The 23,410-nt window shown below is 40.1% G+C and overlaps 1 protein-coding gene across 2 annotated transcripts in view; it reads left to right on the top strand.

The window, feature by feature from the left end:
• Positions 1-23,410, top strand: part of ctnnbl1 (catenin, beta like 1) — a 99,654-nt gene that overhangs the window by 23,249 nt on the left and 52,995 nt on the right. The window contains exons 7-11 of one of the 2 annotated variants that reach the window (XM_038723380.1): positions 5,592-5,683; positions 6,546-6,618; positions 7,730-7,788; positions 8,330-8,478; positions 13,952-14,133. In XM_038723380.1, the coding sequence (XP_038579308.1) occupies positions 5,592-5,683; positions 6,546-6,618; positions 7,730-7,788; positions 8,330-8,478; positions 13,952-14,133 (555 nt within the window). The remainder of the gene's footprint in view (positions 1-5,591; positions 5,684-6,545; positions 6,619-7,729; positions 7,789-8,329; positions 8,479-13,951; positions 14,134-23,410) is intronic. The other variant, XM_038723382.1, reaches the window with a different exon arrangement.

The raw sequence follows: 23,410 nt of genomic DNA, 5'->3' as shown, positions 1-23,410 counted from the left end.
AGCATGGAGGCGCTACCAGGAGACAGGCCAGTACATCAGGAGACGTGGAGGAGGCCGTAGGAGGGCAACAACCCAGCAGCAGGACCGCTACCTCCGCCTTTGTGCAAGGAGGAGCAGGAGGAGCACTGCCAGAGCCCTGCAAAATGACCTCCAGCAGGCCACAAATGTGCATGTGTCTGCTCAAACGGTCAGAAACAGACTCCATGAGGGTGGTATGAGGGCCCTCCATGTGCTCACCAGAGGTACCGAGATGAGATTCCCAGACCCCTTGTGAGACCATATGCTGGTGCGGTTGGCCCTGGGTTCCTCCGAATGCAAGACAATGCTAGACCTCATGTGGCTGGAGTGTGTCAGCAGTTCCTGCAAGAGGAAGGCATTGATGCTATGGACCGGCCCGCCTGTTCCCCAGACCTGAATCCAATTGAGCACATCTGGGACATCATGTCTCGCTCCACCAACGTTGCACCACAGACTGTCCAGGAGTTGGCGGATGCTTTAGTCCAGGTCTGGGAGGAGATCCCTCAGGAGACCATCTGCCACCTCATCAGGAGCACGCCCAGGCGTTGTAGGGAGGTCATACAGGCACGTGGAGGCAACACACACCACTGAGCCTAATTTTGACTTTTTTTAAGGACATTACATCAAAGTTGGATCGGCCTGTAGTGTGGTTTTCCACTTTGATTTTGTGACTCCAAATCCAGACCTCCATGGGTTGATGATTTTTGTGTGATTTTGTTATCAGCACATTCAACTATGTAAAGAAAGGAGTATTTAATGAGATTATTTCATTCATTCAGATCTAGGATGTGTTATTTTAGTGTTCCCTTTATTTTTTTGAGCAGTGTACAATTTTCAGGGTTCAAGTAATGAGTTAACAACTTCAACTTATTCTGCCGCATTGAATCCAGCTATCCAGGCTGTTATTTGTCGGTTCACGAAAAGTGACAATGACAAGCACATTGAATTTATGAAAAGTACAGTGTTCAAACATTTAGGATGTTTTGCACTGAATCCTAGACCAGTTAAACTGGCCAACAAAGCAGGTGCCAAGAATGAAAGAACTGTTTCTCTTTCAGAGACTGTTGCAGTCCTGTTGTTCAGTAGTGGGGACCCAAGTAACATTCAAAGCAGTATCTCAGTGTTTCTTTATACAGCACCATGTCATATTTTATTCATTTTCTAGATAATATTTCACCTGTTTCTTATTCATTGCATGGTTGAATTTGAAGTATGAAGTTAGACAATTTTTTGCTGTTGGAGTTTTTGTGACATTTCTTGGTGGATTTTTTTTGTTGGTCATCTAACAACAAGAGCAATAATACACATAAACAATAGTAACAACAGTCGTCATGGTTGTTAGAACCACCCGTGGCCGAGTCTGAACGACCATCGTTGGTATCTTCACCTGAGGCCAGAACCCAAGAACACGCTAAGACAGATATCGGTACACCCCAAAGACCGCACACCCAAACACAAGAAAAGCAATCTAGTGTATGCGATCCAGTGCAGTGAGGAATGCACAGACCTGTACATTGGGGAAACTAAACAACCACTAAACAAATGCATGGCTCAACACAGAAGGGTTATTTCCTCAGGTCAAGTCTCTGCAGTTTACTTACATATGAAGGATAAAGGACACTCGTTTGAGGATCACCAGGTGCACATTTTAGACAGAGAGGATGGATGGTTTGACAGAGGTGTCAAGAAAGCCATCTACACCCGGGTTGAGAAGCCGTCGCTGAACAGAGGAGGGGTTCTACGCCACCACTTATCCCCCACTTACAATGCGACCCTTTCATCACTTCCCAGGATTTCCTCTTGGCCTCAGGTGAAGACAATCCTAGCTAACGATCCCAGAGGTTAAATGATGATGAAATTCATAATTTTCCATAACATACCCCATAACATTACCTCATAACAATGTGAAAAAAGTTTGTTTGAAATCTTTGCAAATTTATTAAAAATAAAAGTAGAGAAAGCACATGTACATAAGTATTCACAGCCTTTGCTCAATACTTTGTTAAAGCACCTTTGGCACCAATTACAGCCTCAAGTCTTTTTGATTATGATGCTACAAGATTGGCACACCTATTTTCAGGCAGTTTCTCCCATTCTCCTTTGCAGGAAGTCTCAAACTACATCAGGTTGGATGGGAAACGTCAGTGTACAGCCATTTTCAGATCTCTCCAGAGATGTTTAATTGGGTTTAAGTCTGGGCTCTGGCTAGGCCACTCAAAGACATTCACGGCTTCCGTCTGGCCACTCTACCATACAGGCCTGATTGGTGGAGTGCTGCAGAGATGTTGTTCTTCTGGAAGGTCCTGCTCTCTCACCAGAGACACGCTGGAGCTCTGTCAGAGGGACCATCGGGTTCTTGGTCAACTCCCTGACTAAGTCCCCTATCCCCAAATTACTCAGTTTGGCTGGGCAGCCAGCTCTAGTAAGAGTCCTGGTGGTTCTAAACCTTTTCCATTTAGGGATGATGGAAGCCACTGTGCTCATTAGGACCCTCAATGCTGCAGAATTTTTTCCTGTACCCTTCCCCAGATCTTTGCCTCGATACAATTCTGTCTCTGAGGTCTACAGACAATTCTTGGGACTTGATGGCTCAGTTTGTGCTCTGACATGCACTGTTAACTGTGGGACCTTTATATAGACAGATGTGTCCCCTCCAAATCATGTCCAATTAATTGAATTTACCACAGGTGGACTCAGGATGCACCTGAGCTCAATTTTAAGTGTCATGGCAAAGGCTGTGAATACGTATGTTTTTTTTTTTGTTTGTTTTTTTTATTGTTAATAAATTTGCAAAAGATTTCAAACAAACTTCTTTCGCATTGTCGTTATGGGATTGTTTGTAGAATTTTGAGGATAATAATGAATTTCCTCCATTTTGGAATAAGGCGCTGTGAATACTTTCTGGATGCACTGTGATATGGTGGTGTTTATATCTGACAGATATATTAAAGGGAATGAAAATGAGCCTCCAAAGTGTAGGAAATGTGTGATTTCATCACAGAACTTTCTGATATGCAGTGTTTCCCACAGAATGAATGTAACTGTAGCGCGGGATGGTGTGTGTGCAGTTGATATTGATTACCAGCTATGGACAGCATGCTCGACAACCCAGCTGTATTATAACATTAATAGCTATCCTTATTAGCTAGGCACCTTACATGCATGCTAATAACTTTTTTTTAAGCAGGGTCTCTGACATTGACAGTGTTGTGCAGGATGGATTTATGCAGCGGTGGTCATAAGAGAGAGAGAGAGAGAGAGACGAGGGAGAGACGAGGGAGAGGATGTGCTTCGCGAATGCGCTATGGCGCTTTGCAATGAAATACGATTTTAAATGGCCCCAGTAAAACAAAATTGAAAATGAATATGTGGCGGTCAGTGTTGATGTTGTGGCGGGCCGCCACAAATAAATTAACGTATGGGAAACACTGTGCATCTTTTTTTTACCACATGTTTTACTCTGCCGTTGTTGCTAGACACCGGCTCGTTAGGTTCCCTAGCTCCCCCCACTGACAGTTGCGGAGCGTTACAACTCTGAAAACCTTAGAGCACATTTTCGATTTGCCGTATAAAACTGCCAATATTCGACATCTACACAGTTGATTTCTCACCTCAAAACTTCTCAGAATCTCTGCCTTCAAGTTCACACAAGTTACCAACCGATGCATCCTCGGTAAAATGCGCGTGTCAAGAACACTTCTGGGAATTTTAACTGTTCTTGCCAAAATGCAATCTTGTGGATTGGGACAGTCCTTGGGCCACAAAAGATGATTTTTCACAAAAACACAAGTAGAGACAAGAACACAGATGGTGAAAGGCAGGTAGGTCTTTAAGGTGTGGATGAGCCAGTGTTAGAGCTTTGGGCAGTACAGGGATTTCTCAGGAGTCAGGAGTTCTCCAGGACTTGGGTTTGACATCACACAGAGGGGGTAGACTGACTTTATTTGTATTGCATTTGTATTCTTTATCTGTGTGTCCCCTGTGACAGTGAAAGGAAACTGTCATTGACTCATTTAAATGTTTTGACAAAAAGTAAGCACTTAAAGCACTTAAAACTCCTTCTGAAAGTCAGCCATACAAGTTAGCATAGATTTGACAGCAATAAATGCATGCACAAGGTCTAGGAGAGGGCACTGGCCAGCAGATAGTTTTAGAAGTCATGGTCTTTGTATTTAGCCTCACATGAATCAGACTTTTCTGCCTCTCAGCTCTTTTTGTTTTCAATGAGTCAACTGAGATGATTTTGTTCTTTGTTGCCAGATTGAGGCCGAGTGTCAGGAGGGCTGTTTAGGTGTGTGTATTTGACTCTGTGTGAGTGTGGGTTGTATCGAGGGAGCAGTGCTTGCTTGCTTATATTCAAGTTTGTGTGTGTGTGTGTTTTATCAAGGGAGCTCTCCAAGCTTGAATAAGCCTTTTGTCTGCCTTGGCTGCTCTCTGCTCTGAGCCTGCTGTCCTCCAGGATGCTGTCGGTCTGCTCTGTTTGAATCACTGATAAAGGCCCTTCCTCTCTCTCCCTCAGCTCTCCTCTGTTTCTTTCTCTTAACATTTCCCCTGTAATCTGCAGCCCCTCTCTCCAGATGTTGCTTTTTTCTTTCTTTCTTATTCTCTCACAACTCTCTACAGTGTATGTTTGTTATGCTCTTGTTAAATTTTCCAATTTCCTAATTCCTTCACTCCTTGTGTCCCTCATTCCCTTGGCTTTTCATCCCTCATCTTTGACTTGTCTTCCCACGCCTTTGCCTCCCTTCTGCTTCTCCCCTCCCTTTATATTCCTCCCCTCCTTCCTCTTAGTTTTCCTCTCCTCCCTCCTTTCATTAAACCCCAATCTCTTTCTCTCTCTGTGCCTCCTCCTGCTGCAGTCTGCTGTGATAGAGATATCATGTGGCAGAGACAGCTTTCTAATGATAAAATTAGATGTAGCTGGGACAGAACCCAGACGAACCTTCTTAAAAAAAGATTTTGTATTTCAAAATCTTAGTTCTCAGTGTGTTTTTGTAGCATCAACTTGTGAGTGATACATGGCTTTAATTTTGATTTTTGGTTAAAAATTATTATAGAAGAAGAAAACATTCCTAAAAATGTATTTTTCTTCTTCTTGTTAGTTTACTTTAGGTTAATTTACAAATGTTACAAACCTGTCATCTTACTTTTCCCTCTGCATCATCAATCCAGAATGTATCTGGTCAATTTTGCTAAAAAAAATCACAAATTTCCCCTGATTTTGCCCTTACATTCAGCCACCTGTTATGTGCCTGATGCTAATGTAAAGTCTAAGTCTGACACATCTGACCAGTAGTGTGTGATACTTAATTATCAATGCAACGCAAATCCAACTTTTTCTGTCCAATACCTCAACTGAGGTAACTATTGCTTACCCATGCTCGCCTTTTCCCAGATAGTGAAAACACTGAATTTTATAATTAAATTGAGAAAAAAAAAGTCACATCTTGCAGATACCCGGTCCACTTAGCAAGATCCATCTAGGTACTGATATTGATTTATCCTTTTGGTTCAGGGCAGAAACCAAACGTGATGGTTGAAATTAGATTTTTGATATTGTCTGTCTTTCTCAGCTATCATAGAAAATGTGGCAGAGTTCAGACCAGGCCTGTGCACCGAGGCAGCTCAGCAGGGACTCATGCAGTGGTTGCTCAAGAGAATCAAGGTAAAAATGTGGTAAAAAGTCATTTTTAGAGCTGCAACAATTAATTGATAATAATAATAATTGATGTCAGTCAAAAGAAACTTAATTTGCAAATAGTTATAATCAATAATATAGTATATATAGTAATTATTTAAGTTCAAAATCCAAATATTCTCTTGTTTAAGCTTTTTAAATGGGAAAATGTGCCGTTCTTCCTTGTCTTAACATTATTCTAAATTAACGATTTTGAAGTTGTGTTGATCTGTAAGACATTTTATGACATCACCTTGGGCTAAAGGACGTGACGGATATTTTAAACTGTTTTCTGATGTTGTATAGACCAAACTATTAATTGATGAAGAAAATAATCATTAATTTGCAGCCCTTGCTATTTTCTTTACCTTTTACTGAAAAAAGTCTCTGTTCCACAACTAATTGTGTGTAGTATGAATTCCGGTTCATCAAAACAAGTGAACACATTTTTTAAATAATTGTGCTGAGGTAATTTCACCTATGCTCACTACTGGTGTGGATCACTCTAAAAGATAATGTCAGGCAGTTCTAGGACATTTTAGAAACAAACTTTTCTTTCTTCACTTGCTTCAAATTAGATTTTAACTTAAAAAGACAGTTGTCAGCCCACTGGGAAAATGCCCGGTCTGCCAGATAGTCCAGCTTTGAATTTGAAGTTGATTCAGAAGTTAAAAGATTTAATGATGCCGTATACAACTGCCAAATACAATTTACTAGGCTGCTTACAGTAAAAAAATACATATTTTGTTGTAGAATACATGGTGATTTTATAATACTCTGTACTCTGGAGAACAAAGTTTCTCAAGAAGAGTGGTCATTTTAATTTAGTGTCTTTCGTTCTCCCTCTAAGGCAAAGATGCCGTTTGATGCTAACAAGCTGTACTGCTCTGAAATTCTGGCTATCTTGCTTCAAAATAATGACAGTAAGTGCATCTCAGTTAATGGTTTGTGGCTAACTTTCATGTTTCCATTTGTCTCCTTTGCATTTTTCCATTTGTTTATCTCCCTCTCCCCTTTTCAGGCTTCACATCTCTTTTCTTCTTCTCTCCTTGTCTATTTGCTGTCTTCTCTACCATTTCACTCCTTCACTAAAACCCTGTGTGCCTCATATGGCCACAGGACTATCAGGTCCTTGGACAAGTTTTCATCATTGGTACAAGCCATATTGTTATACAGAGGGAGACATGTTTCATTTTAGACTCATTCTCCTCCTTTTTCCTGTCCTTGCTGTGCTCAAAATACAATTTAACAAAAAATGTTTTTCACATGAATGTTCCCTATTATAATGCCATCAATGTCTTGAAGTAAGAATAATGCAAATCACATGACTACTATTAGGAAAATGACAATTTGGGGAAATCCTGGATGTGCTCATTTGATTTTAATTATCCCTTCCTGCTGTTTTGATTTGACATAAAACACCTGCCTAAAGGTTTTATGTGGAAAGAATACTTGCTGCTGAGGATGAGAATCTCATCTCTACTAATAAAGACCCTGTAGATTCACCATATTTTTTAAATGGAATTTTACTTTACTGTCTAGACAAAGTAACGCATGCAAAACACAACATATTGTTGTTAACATTGTTGTGGCTTTTGCCACTTTTATAGCATTTTTGGGTGTTGGATCCTCCAATTGAAGACATTTGGCCCTCACTGCCATTTGGGACCACTAAGAAGCACAATTGGACTGTGTCACCTTAAAAAAAAAACATGGCTAAATGGAATAATTTGTGTAGATATATATTTTTCAGTGCCCTAGTTTTTCCTCTTTTTCTCTCTCTGGATATCCTTCGTGGCTAGTGTGTTACTCTGTGTTAAAGCGCATCATATGCCTTTTTATAGCACTTCTGGCTTTCCCTACCATTCGCTTTTGCTTTCCTTCATCTATCCAGTTAAACCTTTTTTTTTTTCGGCCCTGGCTTCCGCTACCTAAATGTCTGATTTTGCAACCATCTCAATTTAATCTCCCGGTTGTCATGTTGCTCCATATCTATCTTTTAGTCTTCCCCATCTGTATTTCTCTTTTCCACAGATACAAGAGAACTACTGGGAGAGATGGATGGCATTGATGTGTTACTGCAGCAACTATCTGTAAGATTTTGCTTTTATTCTCTATTTTTAGTTTGCTCTTCTTATTTACTCATCATCCATTTGAGCCTTGCAGGGGGGTAAAGCTCAGTAATTTCTCAAACATGAACATGTCCGGGCCCAAGATTTAACATGACCTGGTCTAACCCTTTGCCAATTTGTAACCCTGTTTTTAGCCTTATGATTTACCTCAGCCATACGTATGATAGATTTAAAAGACCATAAATTAATTTTCATGTGGTCTGAGCATCATGTGACATTTGTGGGCTCCAAATTATAGTTTAGAAACTACCATTAACTAGCATTTTGGTAGTGGATGATGGCATGTTCCCACAGTGTTTAATTTTGTTCTCTTAATTATAATACGGACCTGGCTAATATTTCTATCATGCTAGACTTATTCCCTCTTATCATTATAGGAGCTCATACTGCTCACATTCCTAAACAACTCTAATCTTCTTTATGTAAAAGCAACATGCCTGCCTGGGTTTCCTTTCTAAATGCTCCCTTTGTCAGTGCTGTCCGCTCTTGCCTACCTTGTCAGGTGTTCAAACGTCACAACCCGTCCACAGCCGAGGAGCAGGAGATGATGGAAAACCTCTTTGATACTCTGTGTTCCTGCCTCATGTTGCCAGCCAATCGGGACCGCTTTCTCAGAGGGGAAGGGCTTCAGCTAATGAATCTCATGCTTAGGTGAGGCTGTAGTACAGTATAAGAAATACTAGCAGTGGGACTCAAATGTGAGTTATACTTTATATATTCTATACTTGAATCGACGGCGTAGCCTACGAGTAGATTGGTCGGCTGGGTAGCCTCACAGGAAGTGTCCCGAAGTAAATTTTACTTGCGGCCAATCTAGCGGCTATAACACGGTGGATCAAAATATTTGAGCGTCACAAGCCAAACAAAACGACTCGTTTCACTATCATCAATGTGATCCATTCGGTCAATAACATTTGAAGTCTGTAACAGCCGCACGTATATAATTTTACCCCCATTCAAATTAGCGGAGGGCTAAACCGGAAATTAGCCTGCTCGGCCAGCAAAAGTCAACACAATGGACGCTGTTTGGTGATGTAATTGCAGAACGACGTACACAGCGACGCACAAGTATAGCTGATGCCGTAGGCTACAGCATAGACCCTACACAGGAGTATAAATCACACTTGAAAACATTTAGTATTTCTTATTTGTACATATTTTCCCCTCTGTTAGCTTTTAGTTACTTGTTATTGAAGGTGTGTAATTTACCTGTAAACAAACAAAGGTTATGTTTACATTGTGTTATTTTCCAAAACGCATCACCAAGATCTAACAAATGTTTTGAGTACATTTCTTCCTCATAAAACATGTGCACTTTTTTTGCATAGTTGTAGTATTTTCAATTGTACATTGTTTACATTCATGTTTGCTAGCTTGCACTCAACAGGTTGGGCAGTAACGTAGTGTACTTGCAAAATGAGAACAGGTTGTATGGTAATATAATATATACCGAGATGGTTAAACCATCTGTCTTTCTCTGATAAAAAATAAGTATTGAGGGATGAGGAAAGTGTGGCGAAGAACTTCCTACATGAATTTGTTTTGAATAGTCTGTTTGTGAGCTTGCTGGAAGCTGTGATAAAAGAAACTTAAGTCAGCTGTGTGTGTTACCTTTATTTAGCTTGAGTGGGTGCATCAGTTGAATCTCAGCTGAAGCAGTGCAGTTCATCTTAAATTAGACTATGCGTGGTGCGTCACTTCAACAGACACAGTGTTAGGTAAGGCTAGGTAAGCATTGATCAAGCTTGAGTAAATTGAAATCTGTGATGGTACAGGCCATTTATTTTGCACACCTTTATGGATTAGGCTCAGTCAAAGATAGAAGTATTTATTGCAATACAGCATTTAAGGTTTAAGGTTTGTTCATGATGAACTGTTTTGACAATTTTCTGAAACACAAATGCATTATGTGTGAAGTATGTTCCTGGTATAATATTAACCTCCTACAGCATACTGAAGTACAAGGTGGAATTTACAACAGATGGGCAATAAGTGCTTCAGTGCCATGAAAATATTCTTTAAAAGGACAATATTCAACATTGATTGATATACCACGTGGTCCTTGTGTGCAGTACTGGAGCATGTTAGGCCTACCTTCTTTTACAAGTATACTACTCGTGCAGCACCCAGTAGCTGTTTGTCACTTTGTGCCGCTCTTTCTCTCATTCGCTCCACCACTCACTCCCGATGAACACACACTGCACTCCTTCAAAGACCTGACGTTAACTCCGCTGCTCTTATGACAGAAGCTGTCACGTATGTCCTTTGATGAATGAGGAGAGGAAGCTAGCAGGCGTGTGTTGCTGTGCTCGCACAGTGTGCGGGTGAAAATCAGTAGTTCCGCACTGACATTAATAATTGAGTGAAATTTTAGTAGCAGCAGTCGTTATTTAGCAGCGGCGATATGCCAAATATAAGGTATCCATGTCTCCGTAATGTGGACTTCAACATTACCATATCAACTAACATTCAGATAATCGATTTTTAAAATCTGTGAATGGAAAAAAAAAAATTAACCCAGCTTTAATAATTGAGCATATTTGCAGTACAGACATTGTCAATGAACTATGAGGGCAAAACAACAACAAGAAAAGGCAACATTCAAAACAAAATAATCGTTCAATAATCGTATTCGAGGTAAAATGTTTAATTAATCATGATTTAGTATAGTATTGTAGGTGAAATCGTCCAGCCCTACTTTCTGTACTGTGAAAATTTGAACACTTTGGTGGAGTGCAGCAACACAGTTGGTGGAGTGCAGCAAGGCAGAGATGTGACCTTAAAGAGCCATAAAGACACATTACACGCAATTATGAAACCTTCACAGCTTCTGCACTGATAATCATATCATTGGACACGAAGATTTAAGACTTGGATCAATATCTCATTATTGGAATGCAAAAAATATTTTCTGTTAAATCATCCTCCAGGGAGACAGAGACCAAGATATGAGTTTTAGAAACGAATTATTATATATATGTTAAATTTCATTCTACACTTACAGAGCCCAGGGTTGGGGCTACAGAACATGAACTTTGTTTGAATCAACAACAATCTCAACAATCTCCACTGCCATCAGAAACAGAAGCAGCCCAAGCTGTCCCCATGCTGCATCTCAGTAGGCGCTGTAGCCCCTACATTTTTTAGTAGGTGCATGTCAGCTAGGGAGGAGCTTTGGAGCATGAAGTTTGCATTGTATGTCATAACTACTACAGTTGTTTTGCCCATTATAATATACTGTATACTTCATCAGTATCATACAAGCTTAAATACCAGATCACTTAAGATCACACATTCAAAACACCAGTTGAAAAAATGTTTTTGGGAATTTTCTTTTATAATAAAAAAAACACACAGACAATCCTTATGAAAATCTATCCAAAAGGAAGTAGAACAATGTTACAGAAGCACACACAACCCAAACCTGTTTGAGTTTTAAGGAGATACTCCACTGTATTTTTGCAAATAAAGGTCAGTTTACTCTACTACAGTCTGTGAAAATAGCTGTATAATGTATTTTGTGCCTCTGGAGGAGATAGTAAAACATTGTGTAAATAAAGATGCTATTGAATTCCAACATGGGAAATATAGAATCGAGATATTGTGGAGCTTGACTCACACTGTCAGGATATATAGGCTTCAGTTATGACCATTCTTTTTTTAAACCAAAAACTGTCCCCCAACTTTATGGAAGTGCAGTAATAAATTACTGGAGTGCCCCTTTAATGCTCTTTCTTTCTGTCTGCAAAATAAACAAATAAACTAGAGACCTTTTGTGCTACATACAGATTTCACACCTGTTTTTTGTTTTTTTTGGGCTCAGCTGTTTCAGACCAGACACCTCCTCCTAAAATTGAGAGGTACCACAGCCATTTTTATAGACATATCTGTAAAATAACCATATACTTAATCCATGGTGACTAAGAGACCAGTAGTTAAAAAACCTTTTTTCTTCTAATTCAAATGTTTGCTTTTATTTTACAGACTGGCCATTAAACACACACAGTACATTACATACATACACACTGCATAGACAAATTACCTACAAAAAAAACACAGAATATGTGCACAAAAGCAAACAAAGGAATATGAGAAAAAGATCCTTGACAATCTTCTTATTGTAGTATTGTAATCGTATTATACACCATTACACACAATCCAGTAAGGAGTTCAAATATGACTTTATTGTATCCCATTCTTCCTGTAAGCTCCGATCAAGATGCCTTAATGTGGCGGTACCTCTTTCCATCCCTATGAAATCGATAAACTCTTCCAACCAACTTCTAAAACACATTTGAGAATATTTTGGTCAGACTATGGGGTGTATAGTCTGATCACGTCAGTCAGCACAGGTTAATAAACTTTCAGCCAGGGCCCATCTTTCATTCAGTCTTATTTAGAATGTGAGTCTAATCGTAAACCTGCTGCTGTCACGTTAGTACCCACTAGGCATCCACATTTTGGGTTAACAGCGGCGTAGTTGAGTTAAGTCAGCTGTCTACCAGCTGAATTGCCTAGTTTTCCTTGGAAAGTACTCTGTGTATCACTTCCCCTGGCCCCTCTAGCCGTCCATCATATATATTGTGTCTGTCTGGAGAACCAGACTCAACTGCCTGAAATATGTGACCCTCCTCTGAGATAAACACAGTTATCTGTCATTGGTGGGAATGGAGGAAGTGACACAGTGACAGACGGCTACATTTCCTGTGAGGAGGCATGGGCTGGGGGGATGACCAAGAGGGAATCAGTTGGTGTCCCTTATCATGCCAATGCTTTGATGATGGAAAACTGTATTTAGTAGTTTATTACATGAAACAGGTGTTCAGAATTAACATGGAAACAATTGTTTTTGTTATTTTTTTGTTTATTTTTTAAGTTGAGCATTTCTTTAGTTTCCATGATTTTGTGTAAGAGATTGTGTGGCTCATGATGAAAATAGTTTTCTTTGTAGTTTAGTTAAAGGTACATTCAGCCATTTGTCCATGTGGGGTACTGTAGAAACACGGCGGCACAACATGGCGATGTCCATGTAAGAAGACCCGCGGTGTTTTAGATAGAAATGTCTCATTCTAAGATAATCAAAATTTAAAAAATTACCCTGAGTCATTGGGAACAGTTGTTTTAATCAACTCAACAGGTGAAAATCAGAAGCTCTCTGCTGTTGGTTTGTGGAAAGTCATGGCTAAGACAAAGGAGCTCACTGAGGACCTGCGGCTGCGCATTGTGGCTGGCCACAAGTCAGGAAAGGGCTATATGACCATATCTAAATGTTTTGAAGTTCCAGTGGCTACAGTACAGTAATAAGTATTATTAAAAAATACAAGATGTTCCACACTGTGAAAAATCTCAGAGGACGTGGTCGGAAGCCAAAAGTGACACCTGTGCTGGCCAGGAAGATAGTGAGAGAGGTAGCACAACAATGACCCAAAACACACAGCAAACGCGGTGAAGAAATGGTTAGCAGACAAAAACAGTAACGTTTTGCAGTGGCCCAGCCAGAGTCCTGACTTAAATCCCATTGAGCATCTGTGGAGGGAGCTAAAGATCAGGGTGATGGCAAGGAGACCCTCCAACCTGAAAGAGTTGGAGCTTATCACCAAAGTTGAATGGGCAAAAATACCAGTGGAGACGTGCAGAAAATTGGTCAGCAATTATAGCAAGGGTTTGATTGCTGTAATAACCAATAAAGGCTTTTCGATTGATTATTGAGATGGGTATGCTCCGTACTTGTATGAATAATTTTGGACCTGCCAAAATAAATACATAAATAATACATGTATGTATTGCATTCTGTCAATAGATCCTCCTAAATATTACACCCTGACCTTTAATATTTATTGGATTCCATCAGAGTCCTCATTTACAGTATACTGGACTCTGATGGGCTAACAGTATCAACTAAACTATTATAAATGAACTCAATGTTGTGTATGTGATGATATGTAAAAATAAATAAATGAAATAGTGTTGTCTTACCAGTTCACTCAAAATACAAAGGTTGATGGCAGCTATCTTAACTGTAGACATACCTTTTGTACTTTATTGGAAATGTGTGTGTTCTTTATATCTATTGAAACAACATTAGTATCTCTAACTTCAGCATTGTTTCCTCTCTCTTCTGCAGAGAAAAGAAAATGTCTCGTACCAGTGCTCTGAAGGTCCTGGACCATGGGATGATTGGACCAGAGGGAGCAGATAATTGCCACAAGTTTGTAGACATCCTTGGCTTAAGAACCATCTTTCCACTTTTCATGAAAACCCCCAAGAAGATGAAGAAAAGTGGTGCTTCAGAGAAAGAACATGAAGGTCAGTCAATAATTAGAACAAGGCAACAGCAGACAATATTTCTTAACAAAGGCTGGAAACCTGTCACCCTGTTTTGTCCTGTCTTGTGACCCTGCCAAGCAGTAAAAGTGGTCAAAAACAAATTCAATGTCATAACAAACATACAAAGGAAACAAAGCACTGATAATGACACATTTGAGATCAATGGATTCCAGAAATACAATGGAAAAAATTATTTGGCTTTTATTTCCATAGTTCACACGTCCTAGAAAGCACTGAATGCAGCAACACTGTAGTGGATGGCTGAAAAAATAGAGAAATTACATGTCATGGTACTCATGCATTTGGCTATGTTAAAGACCAAAAAACAGTTTAAATGGTTGGGCTGGGAACTTTTTTAATTGACAGTATTTTATTTTGTTGTGAAATGCATAAATTCCCTGCAAAGATTGAGCTAACCTATGTCTGACAGGTGATAGGTATAACTGTGAAGAAACCCAATAATTAAGTTTATCCGTACTGTTATTTGTTATGTTTATTCATCCTTATTCAAAATTGACCCAAGTCCGATTTTTTTTGCTCATATGTGGCTCAGATCTGAAATTTCTTTTTTTTTTTTTTATGACATTGTGAACGGCCGAAGTCACATGATATGATGATCTTTTCCAGTTCGGATTTGGGCCACTTTCATATGTGGTACAAATCCTATACAGATCGAATTTTTTGGAATGCTACTTCAGTCTGGACACTCAGATCGGAAGTGATGCAACTTTGACGTCACTCTAGAGCAGCTGCTCCCCAGCCAGACGGAGCCGCAATGAACGAAAAAGCTCCACTAAGGCCATTATTATACTGCAGTGGTGTGAAAGTATTTGTCGATTTCTTATTTTTTTGCATGTTAGTCACACTGAAATGTTTCAGATCATCAAACAAATTGAAATATTAAAATATAACATAACACAAGTAAACACAAAATGCGTTTTTTTAATGAAGATTTTTATTATTAAGGTGAAAAAAATCCAAACCTACATGGCCCTGTGTGAAAAAGTGATTGCCCCCTAAGGCTAATAACTGGTTGGGCCCCCTTTAGCAGCAACAACTGCAATCAAGCGTTTGCGATAACTGGCAATGAGTCTTTTACAGGCTGTGGAGGAATTTTGGCCCACTCATCTTTGCAGAATTGCTGTAATTCAGCCACTTTGGAGGGTTTTCGAGGCTTAACCGCTTCTTTAGGGTCATGCCACAACATCTCAATCAGGTCAGGACTTTGACTACGCCACTCCAAAGTCTTATTTTGTTTGTTTTAAGCCATTCAGAGGTGGACTTGCAGGTGTGTTTTGGGTCATTGTCCTGCTGCAGAACCCAGGTGAGCTTCAGCTTGAGCTCACGAACAGATGGCCGGACATTCTCCTTCAGGATTTTTTAGTATACAGCAGAATTCATGGTTCCATTTATCACAGCAAGTCTTCCATGTCCTGAAGCAGCCAAACAGCCCCAGACCATCTACTATTCCAAATTTTCCTCAAACCTGATCTGCAAACTGGCTTTAATATTCATTCAAAAGGTTCCATGTAACATTACAACAGTAACTTTAAAATATGAATATGATAATGTCTAAGGGATTCATTGTGTAGATGAGTTTTAAGGATATTGTTCTAATGTCCTCCAAATGTCACAATTATTAAATAATAATTATTATTATTTGTCAAGTAAATCTGGAGATTGTTGATTGCTCATTAAGGCAATTGCACTAATCACCATTGGGTCTTGCTTCCCCTGCTTTTAGTTTTCTGCAATGTGTAGTCACACCCATTTCCTGCAGACACACTCTATCCTAATCTTCTCATGTATCACGGTTTGCTGCCTCTTTGGCCTGTCAGTTTACACTATCAATCCAATCTTGATTGATTTTTCTGCCTGCGCTCTCAAACCTCTCTTGTCTTAGAGTGAGAGATAGGAAGGGCAAACAAGAGCCAGAGAGAGTAAAAGATAGGATGTCCATGTGATACAGGGCGAGATAATAAAAAAAGTGTAGAGAATCAAAGAAAAAGTGGCCCTGTCCATCTCCCTGCTCTTTGTGTGATTACCTACGCACAAAATGTGGAACCCCTCCTGATTCATCCGGTGGGGCTTCCCATCCCTACAGAGGAGAACAAATTGTCCTCTATTGTGTCCTGTCTCACACATTGAGTGGATGAATTAACCTTTGACCTCCTCAGGCAGCAGGAGAAAGAGTAGGGAATATAACTCCTCCTAACAGTTAAACCATTCCCACCTGTGTTGAAGCCCCTGGCAAGGCAGACATGCACTTAAAAGACAGGCTTTGAAAAGAGATATGGAGATCCACCCTGAAGGATCTGTCTGCCTGGAAGATTTGGCAAGTCTGAATATGTGCATATTTCTCAATCAAAGCTATATCTAGAGATCCACAGTATGATGATCTATGGAGTAGGGCTGAAACGATTCATCGACCAAATTGATTAATAAAATGCATCGACACAAACTCTTTGCATCGATGCTTTGTTTAATCCATATAACTATTTAGCAAACTGTTCACACGGACATTTATTACTGTCGCACATCGTGCTTACGCTGAGAGAGAGAGAGAGAAAACAGCGAGAGACAAAGAAGAAAGTGTCCAAAGTGTGGGATTATTTCAAGCTAAAGAAAACAACAACTCTGTAATGTTACAGTCCGTCCACCTTATGTCGCCTCTGCAACAGCATGACAATGTTCTGCCAGCGGACCACAGACAAGGTAACAGCAACTTTAGCATTTTACTGAAATCATGATTGATTGTCGAGTTGAAGCCAAAGTAAGCCGCAGTCCTCAGCTGAAAATGTGCACACTTGCGTTTGTTGTTCTCCTTTTTGGCCCGTGAGTTTTAACCTCACAGTCAGGAGTTAACTGGGTGTCAGGAGCTGCACGTTTTAACTCACCTGTAGCTCTCTCTGTAGCTCAGACGTTTCCTGCTACCTGCGTGTGCTAATCCATCCTTTCACCCAGAGTCTTTGTCTTTATAATCGCCATCTTTATAATAACAAACAGCTGTTTCGTGTGCAGGATCGCTCATTTCCCGTTTCACATTTGTGTGTTTTCTTGATAAAAGCTGTCTGGTTGTTGGTCTGATGTTTGATGTATGACACACTATGAATTTCCGATTTTCGAAAGGTCCAATAAATATCTATCACCTATAAACTTGCACAGCTGATCCCGGGGGGGAGGGGGCATTGCAGCCGCCAAACAAAAGTACTTCTTAAACGACTCATAGATGAGTCGTTGAAATAATCTATAGAAGCTTCACATACTAAAATCATCCTTAGCTGCAGCCCTACTATGTGTTAAGAATATTTCTCAAGTGTCTTAATTGATGTAACAGGGAAAGGTAAGACAGGTCAAGCTTAGAGTAATGTAACTGATCCCATAAGTGTTTGACATTATAGCTTTAGGTATTTCTCACATGTACTTGTCCTTGTCAGGGACACAACAATAGACTGATTAGTTAGAAACAGCAGCTCAGGCGTCAGGCTAGCAGATATCAGTGTTCTCTGTGAATCTTACAAGGTTGAGTCCTGGAAGAATGTTTACAAGAACTCACTGGCTCCACAGATTAGAGTACAACTCATGGATAGTGAGAGATTCCAATATGATGAAGCACTGGAGTCTAAACATCAGATAGATTTGTTGTTCTAGGTGAAAGGTCACCTAATGCTGAAACCTACAGGCACAAGGGGGAAGACATAAAAGGGACCAAAAGATATTCTCCTTCAGATTTGGTGTTGGCATTTGACGTGTTCACATGTTGTATGCTGGCACTGTGTAGAGACTATGGAGTATTTTTTGTGAGTAAGGAGGAGGAGTAAATCAGTATGATGCGGGCCTTTTAATTCAGCAGCTCTATTTCTTGACATCCCTTGCTTAGAGTCTAATTGTTTTAGTCCTGTGTTCATTGTGAAACCCCCTAGCATAAGCATACTTCATAGCCAACTTTGTAAACTTGACAGTAACTTGACAGGTACCCATTACTACCCATTAAATAATGATGCAGTCGAAGTAAAACATATACAATTTTAACTGCTTTTGTACACCTTTTACTAGCAAATATGACCTGTTGAACTTACTACATCTTATTGTCACAACTATGATGACTATAAATATTGTCACAACTTTAGTTTCACAAGCATTTGATATGCAATTTAGACATATAAAGAAATAAACAAAATATAGCCCAGTTTCAGTGGATGGCTAGACATCATATTACCTGCAAATCAGCAACCAAGCTTACTGGGCTGCGCTGTTAATAGCTGCTCCAATCCCAAACTGCACCTGCGGAAAAAACAAAAGCAAAATGACCACCATTATTTTCCAGCACTGCCTTAACCCTCTTGGGCTTCACAAGTTGCCATTGGAGTCCTCTTCCACTCCTCCATGACGACATCACGGAGCTGGTGGATGTTAGAGACCTTGCTCTCCTCCCCCTTCTGTTTGAGGATGCCCCACAGATGCTCAATAGGGTTTAGGTCTGGAGACATGCTCGGCCAGTCCATCATCTTTACCCTCAGCTTCTTTAGCAAGGCAGTGGTCGTCTTGAAGGTGTGTTTGGGGTCGTTATCAAGTTGGAATACTGCCCGGCGGCCCAGTCTCTGAAGGGAGGGGATCGTGCTCTGCTTCAGTTTGTCACAGTACATGTTGGCATTCATGGTTCCCTGGTGGTTCGTGGCACCTGGTTGCTGCGACACACGCATGCTCGACACCATCTGAACCAAATAAGTTTATCTTGGTCTCATCAGACCACAGGACGTGGTTCTAGTAATCCATGTCCTTAGTCTGCTTGTCTTCAGTTTGCGAGCTTTCTTGTGCATCATCTTTAGAAAAGGCTTCCTTCTGGGACGACATCCATGCAGACCAATTGGATGCAGTGTGCGGCGCATGGTCTGAGCACTGAGAGGCTGACCCCCCACTCCTTCAACCTCTGCAGCAATGCTGGGAGCACTCATACGTATATATTTCAAGACAACCTCTGACGCTGAGCATGTGCACTCGATTTCTTTGGTCGACCATGACGAGGCGTGTTCTGAGTGGAACCTGTCCTGTTGAGCCGCTCTGTGTTCTTGGCCACCGCGCTGCAGCTCAGTTTCAGGGTCTTGGCAATCTTCTTATAGCCTAGGCCGTCTTTATGTAGAGCAACAATTCTTTTTTTCAGATCCTCAGAGAGTTCTTTGCCATGAGGTGCCATGTTGAACTTCCAGTATGAGGGAGTTTGAGAGCGATAACAGCAAATTTAACACACCTGGTCCCCATTCACACCTGAGACCTTGTAACTAGGGAGGGAAAATGGCTGATTGTATACACACATATACATACACATTGGGGACATTGGGGTAAAAAAAAAAAAATATATATATATATATTTATATTTTAAAATATCTCAACCCAAATATTCTCATCCCAGTCTCAGACTTATGTTTTCATTCACCTTAAGAACAATAGGGGGACAGATTAAAACCGTAATAAAAAGGAATATTTAAAAAAAATAAAAAGAGGGTTGGTAACTGTGATAAATTCAACCATCTGTGCTTGCATGGTAAGTAACATTGTGTTCAGTTGGACTATGCCACCAGAGTAATGCTGGTTATGGTAGAGAGCACAACACACACATTATCTGGCGAATAAGACTGTATTCAACAATACATGATAACAGTTTCAACAAATAAGCACATGCATAATTAACTCATGTTGTTATTCACTTCGTGGTGATGATTGTTGGAGCCTGTATAGAATTTCCCACCATGTCTCCAGTGATTTGTCTAACAGCTATAGGCGTAATGAGATACCTGTCATAATATAAGGCATATTGAATGAACCCTCCTTCTCAGTAAGACTACTAATTGAAAATGCTGTGAATCAAGTGGTTGTCCAGAATAACACAATAACACTGTAGATTAGGTAATTATCAGCTGCTTCAAACAAAAGTAATTAAGAGGTAGGGACTTCTCTGTCCTTCTATTCTCTCTCTCTTTCTCTTACATTCATTAAATGGCTCTTTCTATCATAAACCTTGGTGCAAAGATTGATCCCCGTGAAATCCTTTCTGAAATTGACTCAGCCCAAATGACCAGGGATTGCCAGGCCCTATTAGCATACAGAACGGCATAATTAATAAAGCCATAAGTGGATGGGGGGGGGGGAAGAAAGGAAAAGAAAAAAAGAAACAACAAATTACATTTTCCTGCTCATGAATATTCTTGTCACGACACTGCTGTTCACCTTGTTTTTAGGGTTTCAGTTTATTGGTTGATGTATTCTGCTATTACCAATGAAATGAGATTGTATGATGGAAATTGGTGGCAGCCGGTTGTTATATTAAGGTGGCTAATGATGCGAGCGAGTGAGAGAGAAAACAGAAGTAAACAACAAATTTACATGGCGAGACACAATAGTCATTGCTCCGTCTTCAGCTCCAACTCCGAAAGTGTTTTTTTTGTATGCTCGTGTGCATATGGATTTTTTTTTGGGAGGGGGGGGGGGGGGGGCGCATAAGGGAGAGACTCAGGAGGGAACCGAGGTCTTTGTAGTTGATATGTTTTGAATGTCATGCAAACACCTCAGTTTAGTGAATGCCCTTATTTTGTAATGAATGCATTAAAATAGGTAATGACTGAGGCATGCTAGCAGAAAGAGACCTGTATTAGAAGAATTATCACTTTTTGTACGTATGTCATTCTGTTAGAGGTATGTAAATGAGGAGGATACATTGGAAAGCCCATTATATGGAAATATGATCTAATTAAAACATTTTCTCCAAATTGTGGCAGTTTCATGAAAAGATAAAATATGGAATTTTATCAGCTCATTACTTATCACTAGTATCTATCCTCTAATATTAACAAATGAAGATTAAGAAAGCATGACTTTATAGCAGAATATTTTAGACTAGATAAGCGTCTGTAATAGAGAGACTATGTTATCTTGGTTTAATGATAAAACTTACATTGCATATTTCAGTCAAAGCAGAGAATCAAATGAAGCTCTTATTTGATCATCTCCCTTTCCAGCACTGGAGCGCCTTTGGCACAGATTGAGATCAGGAACATTTACATGATACAAGTTTGATAATAATCTGTGTTGTCAGAGTAATGCTGTATAATCCTATTATTAGTGTATTTCAGAGGGAGAGATTTGCTGTTAGATCCCTGTGTAAAGATGCATCTAATTAACATCTTCATGTTTGTTTTTTCCTCTGGTGGGGATTGATCATGTTTCATCTCTGTAAACTCGTACTGTATAAAAATGCTATGTTTAGATGTGTATGAAAGAATTAAGTTCAAAACACTTAATATTCTTTTGGTGACATGATATGTTCAACATTTACAAGAAATGTATTACTCAGTAAGAGTAGTAGTATTTGTATATATAGAATATACGATAACTTCCAGGAACAGGAGCATGCAGTCCGTCATTCAGCAATATAGATGTTAGCAAAGCAACAAAGTACAAAAAATAAGCAGAGTGCAAGCTATGTATCTTTTAAATGCCGACCAACAACTATTAGGGTGAAGTTTGCCGTTCTAAACATAGCAAATTGATCAAAGACAAGCTGTGAGACTGCTACGGTGTCTGTACAGCTTTCAGAATGTATGTAAGCACTAGTGGTCACTATATCAGTTTCCCACTAATTGTGGGAAAACAAAATACTTTATTCTAGCCTTTCTGGCATGTCCAATCTACCTTTCTATTTCTCTTCTACGACTATGATTTATTCACCACAGTCACAAATAAAACCTAATGACTCTAGATTTTTTTTGTAATGTTTGATGCACCTTGTACACTGCTTGTGTGTCTTAGACTTCAAGACGTTGTCACTTGTGTTGACTTTGCCTAACTAAGCTAAATGATACATTATGATGAATGTTTAATCAGATAATTATAATTGCACATACACCATGTACTGCTAATTTATTTGCCTGACTTTCCTCTTCTTTCGTACCCTCTGAGAGTTCAGAGCCAGAATTCAGATTTCAGTGCTCCTTCAGACAGCGAATGCTGTCTCTATAACTTCTGACAGACTAGCCTGTGGTGCTGGGAGGCTGATTGCTCTCCCCAGGGCATAGGTAGTTGCCAGTCTGTCTTAGTGAAGTACCACTTATCTGTTCTCCTGTCGTTCAAAACTTCATTGCACTTTCAGCTGTCATCAATAAATTAATCCAGGCCACTCAGGGTTATTTGCATGTTCACCTGGGGCAAAGATGAGGCAAAGAGTGAATGATTAGTGGAGGATGAGGGAATGCTAGCATTTTTAGATAGAGTATCTCACAAAAGTGAGTACACATCTCACATTTTTGTAAATATTTGATTATATTTTTTCATGTGACAACACTGAAGAAATGACACTTTGCTACAATGTAAAGTAGTGAGTGTGCAGCTTTTATAACAGTGTAAATTTGCTGTCCCCTCAAAATAACACATTACACAGCCATTAATGTCTAAACCACTGGCAACAAAAGTGAGTACAATGCTAAGTGAAAATGTCCAAATTGCTCCCATTATCCCTCCCTGGTGTCAAGAGACTCATTAGTGTTACAAGTTCTCAGGTACGAATGGGGAGCAGGTGTGTTAAATTTGGTTTGATCACTTTCACACTCCCTCATACTGGTTACTGGAAGTTCAACATGGCACCTCATGGCAAAGAACTCTCTGAGGATCTGAAAAAAAGAATTGTTGCTCCACATAAAGACGGCCTAGGCTATAAGAAGACTGCCAAGACCCTGAAACTGAGCTGCAGCACGGTGGCCAAGACCATACAGTGGTTCAACAGGACAGGTTCCACTCAGAACACGCCTCGCCATGGTCAACCAAAGAAGTCGAGTGCACGTGCTCAGTGTCATATCCAGAGGTTGTATTTGGGAAATAGACATATGAGTGCTCCCAGCATTGCTGCAGAGGTTGAAGGGGTGGGGGGTCAGCCGCTCAGACCATGCGCCGCAACGACCCCAAACACACCTCCAAGACGACCACTGCCTTGCTAAAGAAGCTGAGGGTAAAGGTGATGGACTGGCTGAGCATGTCTCCAGACCTAAACTCTATTGAGCATCTGTGGGGCGTCCTCAAACAGAAGGTGAAGGAGAACAAGGTCTCTAACATCCACCAGCTCCGTGATGTCGTCATGGAGGGGTGGAAGAGGAATCCAGTGGCAACCTGTGAAGCTGTGGTGAACATGCCCAGGAGGGTTATGGCAGTGCAAATTTACACAAGCTGTACACTCACTATTTTGCAATGTTGCAAAGTGTCATTTCTTCAG

This window comes from Micropterus salmoides, unplaced genomic scaffold, assembly GCF_014851395.1.
Source record: "Micropterus salmoides isolate LMB-PRFRI ecotype aquatic unplaced genomic scaffold, ASM1485139v1 Ms_hic_scaffold_16, whole genome shotgun sequence".
NCBI classification, from domain to species: Eukaryota; Metazoa; Chordata; class Actinopteri; order Centrarchiformes; family Centrarchidae; genus Micropterus; species Micropterus salmoides.
Note: the sequence above shows the minus strand (reverse complement) of the source record. Positions and strands in the feature narration are given on the sequence as shown.